The 13,193-nt window shown below is 39.9% G+C and overlaps 1 protein-coding gene across 1 annotated transcript in view; it reads left to right on the forward strand.

Annotated features, from left to right (window-relative positions):
* Positions 1-4,696, forward strand: part of GFI1 (growth factor independent 1 transcription repressor) — a 7,428-nt gene extending 2,732 nt beyond the window's left edge. The window contains exons 4-7 of the mRNA XM_006882483.1: positions 6-77; positions 191-328; positions 1,151-1,316; positions 4,518-4,696. Coding sequence (XP_006882545.1) covers positions 6-77; positions 191-328; positions 1,151-1,316; positions 4,518-4,696 — 555 coding nt within the window. The remainder of the gene's footprint in view (positions 1-5; positions 78-190; positions 329-1,150; positions 1,317-4,517) is intronic.
* The last annotated feature ends 8,497 nt before the right edge of the window (positions 4,697-13,193 follow it).

Consider the following 13,193-nt stretch of genomic DNA (forward strand, 5'->3'; position numbering starts at 1 on the left):
TCAAGGTGGAGTCGGAGCTGCTGTGCACTCGCCTGCTGCTGGGGGGCGGCTCCTACAAGTGCATCAAGTGCAGCAAGGTGAGGCTTTCGCGCTCCGCTCGCCCATCCCGGCCCGCTGCCTGCGCCCCGCGCCCCTCATCTCTCATCCCGCGCCCCTCTCAGCGTCCTTCTCCCGGCCCCACCCGCCGCAGGTATTCTCCACGCCTCACGGGCTCGAGGTGCACGTGCGCAGGTCCCACAGCGGCACGAGACCCTTTGCCTGTGAGCTGTGCGGCAAGACCTTCGGGCACGCGGTGAGCCTGGAGCAGCACAAGGCCGTGCACTCACAGGTAACCCAGCGCTCAGCCGCCCGCTCTGCGCAGCCTCTTCTTCCCGTGCGGCAGCTCTCTGGCTGGCAGCTTTCTGCGCTACGACCCTCAGGCTGCTCCCCCCTGCCCGAGCCCCCTAACACCCATGGAGGTGTGCAGAGAAAGGTGGGTGGTGGCCGGCCGTAGGCTTCAAGGCAGATTTGGGTTGCGCATGTCTCCACCAGCGCGATAGGATGTATTAGCTCTGCCTCTTTATCTTTTCAACAAACAGCTGCCACTTAATAGGCAGGGAGGGACTCCTCCCGACTAACAGGGAGGAATCTCGGCTCATTGGGAGCATCCAGGAGCGTATTTGCTCCGCTTTTCATTCATTCCTTGGTAAATATTTTTTGCTCAACTTCTGGGTGCCAGAGTCTTGAGGATTCCCCTGTGTTCCTGCCCTCACCGAAATGATCAGTGAGCTGAGCTGAGCACATAAAAACACAACTACGAAAGGAGAAGGCTTACCTAGAAGGACTCACTTAGGGGACAAAATATCCACCATCTCTGCCACCATCAGGCTGAGGTCTTACCCTGTCAGGAGGGTGGAGTAGTGTGTGTAAGAGGTGCCTAAAGCAGGGCCGAGATACAGTTTTTTACTATGGGGTGTGGAGGTTGTGGGTAAAACGGATTTTTGTAGGAAAAGCAGCATTAAAGGGGGAGATGATAAGGGATGGTAAAAGGATAAAATAGGATGGAGTGAGTGGAAGAGAACCTGACAGAAGAGAGAGGCTTGGTTTTTGGATTTCAGGGTCAGGGCAGTTGTGAGGGTGCAGCAGGAGTGATGTGACCTACTCCCTGCAGGAAAGGAGCTTTGACTGCAAGATCTGTGGCAAGAGCTTCAAGAGGTCATCCACCCTGTCCACGCACCTGCTCATCCACTCAGACACAAGGCCCTATCCCTGTCAGTACTGCGGCAAGAGGTTCCACCAGAAGTCAGACATGAAGAAACACACCTTCATTCACACTGGTGAGCCGTAGGGAACATCTTGGAGTGGAAGGGAAGGCTGGGTATTGCACTTTCTCCTGAGGTCAGCATACCTCACGTTAGGGGAGACTTTAGTCCCAGTAAGTGGGTAATGAGGTGGTTATGTGCTGAAAGGACTCATAACTGGCTCTCCAGCAGTTTCCAGAGACTATGAATCTAACAGAAGACTTTCCATCTTTCTGTCGCTGGGCAGCTGGTGCATTTGAACTGCTTGTCTTTGAGTTGGCAGCACAACTCTTTACCCACAAGGCCGCCAGAGCTCCCTAAGTGGTAAATGAGGCTTTCCAAATGGAGTTAAATTCATCATTGTCACGTATTAAAGAAAAAAAAAAACACACCCAAATCAACAAAAGGCAGAAACAGATTTCCATAGGTTCATTTACAGATGGCCTTTTTCTCAGTGGGACTTTAATTTGGGGCTTTGTTTGCAGAGTCACTCAACAGACCTACTTGCTGATACTCTCTTTTAGAAAGCATCTTTTTCTCTAATGTAGCAGCTTCTCCAACTGCTGCCTGCTCTGGGTGAGATAGAAAGCTCCAGGGTCCTCTCAGCGTGTTACCCTAAATGTTTAACTAGAGATTGAATGCTTTCTCTGGGCTTCCACCCACCCTTTTGGGAGATGATGGCTCATGTGTGGTCATTCTGACTACGTTTTTAGGACTCTTGAGAGCCTATTCTGATTTAAGAGATGGAAAATGGCAAAAACAGTTTTGCTTTTATTTTATGTTCATATCAACTCTGGGAGCTAGACACTATAGCTCATCCCCATTTTAAAGCGGAGACAAGCAAGCACAAAAGGGTTAAGTAATCTCTCAGAGGGTCACACAGCTAGCAAGTGGCAGAGCCAGGGCTCAAACTTGTATCAGTCTGATCTCAAATATCTACCCCTTGACCACTGTTTAACATATTCTATTCCCATTGTCATGGGAGTTGGTTGCTAAAGAAAGCTTTTACTTGCTGATTGCCCATTTAAAAATATCAGCACATTCATGGCCTGTGATTATTCCTTGCTTGTTATAATACTTGATCATTTACAGAGGGTTTTCTAATCCACCATCTCATTCATTCCGCAGACTGTCCAAACTTTTAGTGATCCTCCGTTGAGTTTCTGAGGTTATAAAATCTTTTCAAGAGGAGATTGCCTATCTTTCTCCTGAGGAGTTTCATCCATACTACATACTAAAGTGAAAGGAAATGGGGGGTAGAAGTTTTGCCTTCCACACAGAAATCAGTATTCTTCCTGCATAGCCAGCAAGGAGACTATTTATGTGCCCATGATGACAAACAGGCTTCTGCAGAGCCTCCAAATTAAGACTGTGAAAAACATGGCAATCTACTTCTAAAAGTAAGCCAATGAACCCCTCTGATAAAGCCCTTGTGATGGGGCAGCCATGAATTGGGGCGCTCTGGAGGCCTAGTGGCTAAGGAGTTGCACTGCAAGCCCAAAGGCAGGTGGTTCCAATCCACCAGCTGCTCAGTGCAAGAAAGATGAACAGTAAATTTCTTTACTATTTACAGACTCTGAAAATTCTCTGGAGGGTCAGCTATGAGTCGGTTCTGACTTGATGATGCCAATAAATTGTTTGGTAACAGCTAACGACCTTGAAACTCAGAGAGACTGAATGATTTACCAAAGACTGAAGCCAGGACTGGAAGAGTTCTGAACTCTTTCCCTAGTACTTTTTGCAGTGGGTCAGGGGTTTTTTTTATATATGGAGCACCCTCTAATAGTTCACAAGACATTCATTAACAAGACTTAGAATTTCTGACTATATTAATATGAATACAGATTTAAACCAGATCCTAATGTGTTCCAACATCCACTATTGATGTTTATATTCTCAGACTGTTTAGATGATGCCCATTGGAAAATCCAGAAAAATAGCCTCCTCTAATCATACCCCTTACCTCAATTTCAATGAAACTCACTCCTTGTGAGTAAAGATAGTCAAGACGCTTATCGGAATGCAACCAGGATCTTAACTGCATGAAACATTAAGCCCTTATCAAACATTTACATTATAGCTAGAATTGGTTTCTCAGATTTGTTTGACCCTAAAAGGATAGTATAAGTTTTGATGGGTGATTCCTTATCAAGGAAATCTGAAACATGAAGGCAGAATGAGTATAGCAAAGGAGACATAGGGTTCCCAAAAACACACTTCATCTATTTTGCATTTTTTTCCAAGGTTGAATCTTGACTGCAGTGCTGGGTTGTAGCTATTTAAAGAACAGTACTTTTTACTTACACGTCAAACAGCACAGAAGTCATAGGGAAATCTAAAACCTTTGTGTGTTTTGTCTATTATTTACTAATCTGTGATGAAGAGTTGCTGGTATAAAAAGAATCCTGTCACCAATTTCTCTTAAATAAAATAAAAATAAGACAGAAAAGGATAAACTATCTAAAATTGTTTGTGGCCAAAATGTGGATTTAAAAAAAAAAAAAAAGATCCAGAGACATCCAGGAGTTCTAGAGGCCCTGCAGTTAAGGCAGTTAGCTGTTTACCTAAAAGTTAGTGATTCAAACTTGTCTGCCACTCCTTGGGAGAAAGATGAGGCAGTTGGCCTCCTTAAAGATTTACGGCTCCTGGAAACCTGTAAGCAGTTCTCTGCGCTGTGAGGCTATTCTGAATTGAAATCAGTTTGGTTTATTTTGGGGTTCAGATACTTTCAAGTGACTTTCAAGGGCAAGAAAGAAAACAAGCTCCCTGGTACATAGAAGTCAGTACCCACTTGGAAACTCAGATTTGAAAACTTCCTCTGAATTAATAGAGAACAGAGTCATACGGTTTGTAGGACAAAGGCCCCTGCCCCCTTCTAGCTGCACATCTGCTCTGGGAGATATCAGCTTCTAAAAGCTGAGGACTCCTCCCCGGGTGGATTCAGCTGCTAGTCTAGGAGGGCACGTGGCATTTGCCCTGTTTCCGTTAAGCAGGAAACAGTTTGAGGCCTTTGGTTGGGAACCGCCACTCAGAAAGGCTCGTTCTCACCTGTTGCACTCATGGTTCCCCTGGCAGGCTGGGAGTCAGTTCATGCTCCTGCACAATACCCCCCAAGGCACTTGAAGGCCTCAGGCTGTGATGCAGCCAGCTGCTGCCAACAGCATGTGGGTCACCATGGGTCCCCTCTAGCTTTACCATAGACTCATACTTCCTGTCCTCCCCCTTCTGTCACCACAGGTGAGAAGCCCCACAAGTGCCAGGTGTGTGGCAAGGCCTTCAGCCAGAGCTCCAACCTCATCACCCACAGCCGCAAGCACACAGGCTTTAAGCCTTTTGGCTGTGACCTGTGTGGGAAGGGCTTCCAGAGGAAGGTGGACCTCAGGCGGCACCGGGAGACACAGCATGGGCTCAAATGAGCACCCTGGCAGCCCGTAAGCAGCAGTTTCACAACACTAAGGAGGGCAGCCTCCCCCTTGCCACTGCCACTTCTGACTTCTCAGGCCCTGAGTCCATTCTGCAGGTGCCACCAGGGGGCTCGCCCTTCGCCTTACTTTCTGGAGAGTGAACGAGGAACCTTTTCAAGATTCAGCCTGGGCCAGGAACCAAAAGACTCTCTGGGCTTTAGCAACACTGAGCAGGCCTCTCTAACCCTGCAGACTCAGAGGCAGGTGGAATCAGACAAAATCTTGGGCCCACACTCCTCCGAATTCCCAGTCCTGCTCCTCAGACAGGAGAGTCTGTCAGGTTTGTTTCCTCCTCCAGGAAAGACCTGAATCCTTCTGTGGAAGAGAAGGAATCACCAAAGGTGGACACGTGCAAATTTTTTAATCTAGAAAGAGTGGATGATTTTATTTTAATTTCTTGTTTCGTTCTGGGGAGTCTGTTAGCCTGTCTTATTGGGGAAATCCTTGTATGTCTTGGAGGAATCTTTTTTCTTGCTTGAAGACTGGTTCAGAAACTGATTTGGGAAAGGAGTTTGATATTTTTCAAATTACATAATCACCTTTGGGCCCAAGAAGGAGGAGAAATGGACTTGTTGATGAGAGAAGACTAGAGGTCTGAACTCTTAAGTGGCCTGCATCTGGAGAAACCATTCGTTCAACTAATGTTTATTGACCACCAGTTAGGGTAGCACCAGACCCTCTGCTTGGTGCTGAAGAGTCAGAGATTAAAGTAAAGGCCATGCCCTTCAGAAACCAACCGCCCCAGCTCCACATGGCAGTGTGTGTTCTTGCCCTCCAGGGGAATACTGAGAAGACAACACATAATCTTGAACCTTTCCTCTTATCCTTTGGATTTTCCCAACAAAGATGGAAAAATAGCTGAGAGTTTACTTCAAAGATTCATGTGTATTCTCAGTATTCTTTTCTCAATTGTTAAACTGGTATTTTAAGATGTCTGAGTTTGCAGTTGGCTGGGAATGAAGGTTCCCTCTCCAGCTCTTTGATTTTTCACGTGTACCACAGAGAAAAAGAAGTGTTTTTACCTTGAGGAAGTTTGTAAAGGTTTTTAGATATTTTGAGTGCATTATGTTTGTTAATACATATTTATTAGAGTGATGTTTTAAGTTAATAAAATATTAAGACTCTTACAGATTGTCTCTCATTTAGGTAGAGAACTGGGGGAAAACTCTTGTTTTAGTGAAGGGTAGGGGGAAAGGTAGCTGGCAGTGAAGGAAACTATACTGTTCCTCATAGTGACCCCCTGTAACACAATAAAGCTGACCCATTGGGTTTCTAAAGCTGTAATCCTTAAAGAGCAGCTGGTGACTTTGAACAGACAATCTTTCAATTAGCAGTTGGACAGTTAGCCACTGTGCTACCAGAATTACTTGAAAGAAATTATGTTTTATGTGCTGTTGACTCAAAACCAACTCATAGTTGCCCCTCCAATAAGTTTTCAGAGGCAATAAATCACATAGAAGATCTCCCATCCTTCTCCACTGGAGCACCTGGTAGATCCAACCTTTCGGCAGTGCGACTCCTAACCGCTAAGCCATGAGAGCTCTCTAGAAACAATTGTTGTTAGGTACCAAGTTGAATATGACTCATAGTGACTTTATAAGCAATAGATCTGAACCCTGCACTATCTTGTGCCATCCTCATAATCTCTGGCACAATGAGCCCCTTGCTGCATTCACTGTGTCAGTCTATCTGGTTTAAGATCTTCCTTTCCCTTTCCAATTTGTGAAATATAAATGTGAAGCAGACAAGTTAGTGTCTCTTTCTCATTCCTTACCATCAAGGTGGAGCCAACACATACCCAAGCCTCTATTTTCTGAGGCTGTAAATGACCTGTCTCTCATGTAGAGCTGCTGATGGATTTAAAGCAGCAGTGAGGCACCACTATTAGGTTAGCAGTGCAGTTCCCTACAGATTGTGTCACCAGAGTTAGTGTCCAGGGAAGACTAATATCCAATGTCTTAGATTTTCATCTACTTTTTTCCTTGTGTCTGGTAGACTATTTTGGTAAAAGCTAGGAGGTAGACAAACTTAAGCTTCTTGCAGTCATTGATGATCTCATGTGTATATAGGCATTTTCTTCTGAGGACTTCAAGGGTTTTTACAGGTTTCCTGATGAATAAGGAAACCACGGGTCTTAAGTCTGGAAATTAGGATTTTAGTCAGGGCTCTCATCCACACACTGTGATTTGGACAGATTCTTTGTATGCAAAATATGGATATTGGTTCTAACATTCCATGCAACCTTGACTGCTTTAGAAGATAAAATAACCAGATTGGTTAGCTGCCTTACCAAAAGCAAGTTATTAGTCTAATGATGTTGTTGTTGTTGTTTACTGTAGAGTCGCAACTGACTCATAGCTGACCCTCCGGCGGGTTTTCAGAGGCAGTGAATTGCACAGGAGGAGTTTGCCAATCCTAATGATATAAAAATTAAAACTATACCCACTGCCCTGGAGTCAGTTTCAACTCAAGGTGAGCCCATACAGAGGAGAACTTGAAATGATGATTTTCTTGGTTGTAACATGGATTTCTAGTCCTTTCTTTCACTGACCCTGAGTAGATTTGGATCATAAAACTTCAGGTTAGAGTCAAGCACACTCTGGTGGTTTAGGGGGAAGGAGCTGCACTGCCAACTCAAAGGCACCAGTTTGAATCCACTAGCTGCTCTGTGAGAGAAAGATGGACGGTCTCCTCCTGTGCAAATTACTGCTTCAGAAAACCTGCTGGAAAGTCAGCTATGAATTGGTTCCGGCCCAAAGATACACAGCAGCAGTCAAGTGCAAATGATTTGCGTAACTCAGGGATCTAAAAACAGGAGAGGAAAAACGAGGGTTTACATTCTTTCTAGCTATAACACCTGTGGGGATTTCTTGTTGAAATCAGCCTGACTTTTAAGAAAAATAAATCCGAGTAAGTTCCTAAGAGGAATCCTGACTCCCTGTGTTTTACCATCACTCAGTCACATATTCTAGGTATACATGGCCCATTGTACAGGCCCATTCCAGTGGTGCATCTCTGCTCAAATCAATGTCACAAATCTTGACTGAGTGCACAGTGCTTTACCTCACACTCCTCCTGGACTGGGATTACAGTAAAGAGTGCAAAGCCATATGGAACTCTATTTGGTCACTGCTGAATCCTCAGTTGTCAGAATAAATACTTGTTTTTGTAAAAGAGTAAATAAGCAGAGAATAAAAATGGCTTCATTCTGTGGGCTGCTGCTGCTCTCTGCAGCAACCAAATGAAGAGAAATTGCTTGAGCACCTGGGAAATTAATTGACCACATACGACTTCTTCTCTTTGCCTTGGTGAGGAAGTGGGCTCAGATGCTGTTTCTTCAGTCCCTCCAAATCTCAGGCCTTGTCTGTCTTCATTTGGTTTTCAGCATCCTATCTTTCCATGTCAGTTTCTTTGTATTCAAAATTTAAATTTGTTTACTTTGCAAAGCAGTTGGAGACAGTTTTCCGGAACTGATAGTGATGAACCATTGCACCATCCAGGACTGTTTCCCAGGCTTTGAGAGCCCCTGTCAGTGAATAAAGATGAAAAACTTCCTCCTCACAGAAGTCAGAGTATATGCTGGTTGACTTTTTATTTCTACATTGATTTGAAAGAAGTTTTTTTCTGTGTTGTAGGGTAAGTGGAACTGATTGAAATCTAAGTGTCTGCCCTGCCTTTCTTTCCCCTTAAAAATGTAGAACTGTTAGTCCATTTTCATAATCCTTGTTGATACTGTCAATGCAGAATTGCAATTTTAATGTCAACAGTATGTCTTTTTTTAGGGAAGAAATATATCTAGAGATCCTCAGTGCAGAATCAAAACAAATTACTGTGCCTGTTACAGTGTGAAATTTGAAGATTGCAAATATCTCGCTTAATGTTATTACTTGACTCCATTAAAAATAGATTGTGAATATTCCGTGTCACATTATTCATGAGGCAGGCTCTATGCCTTTTGTCTGCTGGAGTAACAGTAGAAAGGGTAACAAGAGACACCAGAGCACACCTTTGTTTCTTTCACTAAATTTTTAATAACACCTCCAGCTAGCCAGTTGGTGAAGCTCAGCTCTTGCATAAAAGTGGAAAAGCACAGCTATCTCAAAGACCAGCTCTTTCAGTAGCTAATTTGAGTTTGCGTTCATCTACACCCGAGATGATTGAATTACCTATCGAGTGTGCGGAGCTATCAGGATTCAGGACATGTAAAAGGTGAATTTCATCTGATTGATTTGAGACACGAATGGAACAATTGAGTTGTAAAGCCCCACCTTAATTAAAGCGATAGCAGTGCTCACCCAGCAGACTTCTTGACTGCAATTGCCCCTGAAAATTGGGTGGCAATAGTGATTTGACCCAAGACGTGCTGCTGTACACCTGTTTTACTTAACCTGATCATTTATTTAATGAAAATACGTGCACTCAGAGGAAAACCTAAAAGGAATTCACTACTTTCTACTATCCGTTGTTAGAATACTATTTGCTTAAATCTCTGTTGCTCTATTATTTCTACTGGAAAGATCCACAAATTTTTCAGGAAATATGTAATTTATTTTAACAAATTTTTAAAAGTTCATTACATTAAATTGAAAGGAGACATTTTTAGAAAGGAAATCTCAATCCAGATGCACCCAAGTTAAAAAGTCCATGTTAATTTTTTTTATATTTCTTTCCCATTTATATATATAATATATTAATATATAATTATAATGTATAATTACATACTATATTATAATTATGTATATAATATAACCTTATGCATCTTATCCTGTGATAAGAGTTCACAGTTTATGTCTAGGTTTTTATTTACCTCATCACCTTCTAAAATTGAAGTATATAAATGAAAATTTGACTCATTTTTGTGGCTTAATCTCACTGATATTTTTCTGAAAATTTGCTTTAATTCTTTTCACTTTTAAAAATAGCATTTCAAACATACTTGAAATTACACAGGATAATAAAAATCTATCCACCATTCTGCTATGTTTGCATCAGATTGAGTTAAAATATTATAGAAATAGTTTTGTATTCTTGTTCCCCATACTCTTTTTTTTCAGCTACTGAAAAAAAGGAGAGTCAGCTACTCTACAGGAATGAATGAATGAGTGAGGTATATATATTTAATTGTTCTTTTAAAATGTGTTGCATACATCTCTTAGTCTAGCTCACTGTTTTATTTTCTTTGGTTGAAGAGAGGATTTGTTTTATTTTGGTTTTGTGTTACTGTGGTCAAATGTATCAATCTTTCCTTTTATGGCCTATGTGTTTTAAAATATTTTAATTAAGAAACTCTTCCTTAATGGGTGGTCATAAAGATAATCTCCTATTTCTAGGAACTTTAAACAAATCTACTGTAACACCAGCTTTTTAAAGCCCCTTGCAAGAGTGTGCTATGAAGTAAGGGTCTTATTTTTTCTCCCACACGGATAGCCACTCTAACATTATTTGTTACAAATTTCAACAAATAATGACTGAATACAAAGCCTTAATGTCTTAGTTACAGTAAACTCTATTTTCCATTTTTAATAAACTCTTAATAGTTAGAAATAGACCACTCAATGACTAGGAGGAGTCCTCCCTCACCTGATCTATTTTTCCTCTTCAGGAATATCTTGACTACACTTAGTCTTTCGGTTTTGCATGTGAAAAACTGTTGCGGTTTTTATTTCCATTAATTTTATTGTCTAACTTGAGGAAAAATTAAATTATTTTATATTAATTCTATTTATAAGCACAGTTATTTATATCTTCTCTTATGTCTTTCAGGGAGCTCTGGTGGCCTAGAGGGTAAGGAGTTACACCACCAACCCAAAGGCGGGTAGTTTGAATCCACCAGCTGCTTGGTGGGAGCAAGATAAGCAAGCAGTCTCCTCCCATGTGGTTAACAGTCTCTCAAAACCCACTAGAGGGTCAGCTGTAAGCTTTGATTCAATGGCAATGAGTTTGTTTTTTTAATTTGTCATTCTATAACTTTTTCTAATTCTCTGTATAAAGGTATTGAACATATTTCTTTCTTTTTGGCTTAGTGTTTTCACAGTTATTTTTAAAACTACACTTTTCTATTTTCTACTGGGTGTGAAGATAAGGGTTTTTTTTTTTTTGCTCTTATTATTGTTGCACTCTACAGCTTTGATGCACTCTTACGTTTAGCTATAATGCTTTGCTGCAGAGGATTTTAGATTTTTCTAGGCAGAGAATCATAAACTAAGGAAATGATGATAGATTTGATTGTTCTTTCCACCTTACTCTTTTTTGCCATACTGCAATAGCCAGGGACATATAGTCCACATCTGTGTTCTGTTCCTAACTTCTAGTGAAAAAGTTTTACATTTTCACAACCTGCTATACTATTTTTCATAAGTGTTAATTAATAACTCTTTAGAACTCAGGGCAAAAACTTCCATTTGTGTGTAGTTTAGTCACTAGTGGTTATTAAATTTTTCTTCATATATTGAAGGAACTTATGACCTTCACATTTTAGTCTATTAATGTGATGAATGATATCTCTATATTTTCTAATATTATTCTTGCCTTGCTGTAGGGAATTAACTTCAACTAAGTCAGTTTTTTAAAAAAACACACAAACAACACAAAACATACATGACTACTTGTTTCATTTGACTTACTGACCTTTACTTAGAATTTTTTACATTTATGCCTATTAGTGACATTAACTTATTATCTTTATTTCTTGGATAGTCCTTGTGTGGTTTTGATATCAAGATTTAACTCATCTTAACATGAATAGGGCAGCATTTCCTCTTTTTTCATTTCCTAGAATAATTCGTGTGAGAGTGGGATTATTTGTTCTTTGAATCTTTTATAGAATTCATCTGGATTTTTTGTTGTTGTTGGGGAAGAAAAGGGACAGGGTTTTTGTTAAACTGGTCTATTCAGTCTTTCTAGTTAAATGAACTGTAATTTATCAGGGTATTTTCACTATCCTCTAAATTTTCAAATAATTGTAAAACATGGTTCATATTATCTTGATTTTTCAAAATTTCTATCAGACCTATAATGTTGCTTAGTTATTAATCCTAATATTCCTTATTTATGCATTTTAACTTTTAAAAAATTAATTTTGCCAGAGGTCCTTATTATTATTCTGATAGTGCATTTTCATCATCATTCTTTTCTACAGCTTTCCAGTATTATTTCTTAATTAATAGAAATGTAACTTAGAAGTACATTTATAATTTTGAAACAGATTTTCAATAATAATTGTTATTTGTGGTTTATAACTTACTTGCCTTTTAGTTATACAACATAATATACATTAAATGAATTATTTTGTGACCTTGCACATAGTCAGGTTTTACAGATAATGTGTGCTTGAAGGAATGCAGATTTTCTAATTTAAGGTACAAAGTCCTATATATGTCTGTTGGATTACGATTACAAGTATTTTGTTAACATTTTCTATATTCTAAGTACTTTGTCTTCCCAATCAATCAATCATTTTGTGAAAGGTGCTAAAATTTCCCATTGATTGCTAGAACATTTATCTATATTTTTTCTGTGAATTTTGTCAACTTTACTTTTGAGGCTTGTTATTGAATATATAAAATTTCAAATTATGTGTTCCCAGTGAATTGTTCCTTTCTATCATATTTCTACTGATGCTCATCATTTTAATGAGTGACAGTAAAATACTATTTTTTACTTTACCATTTACTTAGCTATGCCAGTTTTCTTTTGGTTAGTTTTTGCATACTACTTTTTTACAATCCTTTTATTTTAAACCTTTCTGTGCCTTATGCTTTAGGTGTGTATTCTCCAAATATAGTTTGCCACTTTAAAGTCCTACAGACATGAGTAAAATAGAGTTTCCAGTTGAAACTTTAAATTCTGTTGCTGTTTGATTTTTTCTTTTTACCTCACCTTTTGTATAATATAATTTAATGGAAATCTCTTTTTGCTGTTCTTAAATTTCTAATATCTTTTACTAATAGATTTTTATAAATCACACACACGGAGGAAAAAAGGTACTCAATTCTGCCATCTAAAAGAATATGATGCTGCTCTTTTCTGCCATTCATTTTCTGGTATTCGAAGAAGGATTTTCAAGTGGGTTGGTTTGTTGTTTTGTTTTTTAAAAAAAAGCTTAAAGTGGTTATAACTGTATTGGAGAAGCAGAAGCAGGAAGTTAGATTTGCTTCTGATGCTAGTTTTACAAACTTCATTGAGAATATTTTATTTTTGGTAAATTAGGAAGCCTAGTTTCAATTCTGTCTTTTAGAATGAATTAGACAATTTCCTCGGTTGCTCTTTCTGAGAAGTAGAACTGATTGGCATGTCTTTTTAGAAGATTTTGTTGCAATGGCAACCCCTCTGTTCTTAGGGTAATAAAAGTGGAGTGGAGGTTTTTTGGAGAAAAATGTGACTTTTGGGGGGAGTAAAAAATAATCCTCACATTACCTATTGGTAGATTTGTGTGAGTATTGTGCTTATT

The sequence above is a fragment of the Elephantulus edwardii genome, unplaced genomic scaffold (assembly GCF_000299155.1).
Source record: "Elephantulus edwardii isolate Elephantulus edwardi_28Jun2011 unplaced genomic scaffold, EleEdw1.0 scaffold00020, whole genome shotgun sequence".
Taxonomy (NCBI): Eukaryota; Metazoa; Chordata; class Mammalia; order Macroscelidea; family Macroscelididae; genus Elephantulus; species Elephantulus edwardii.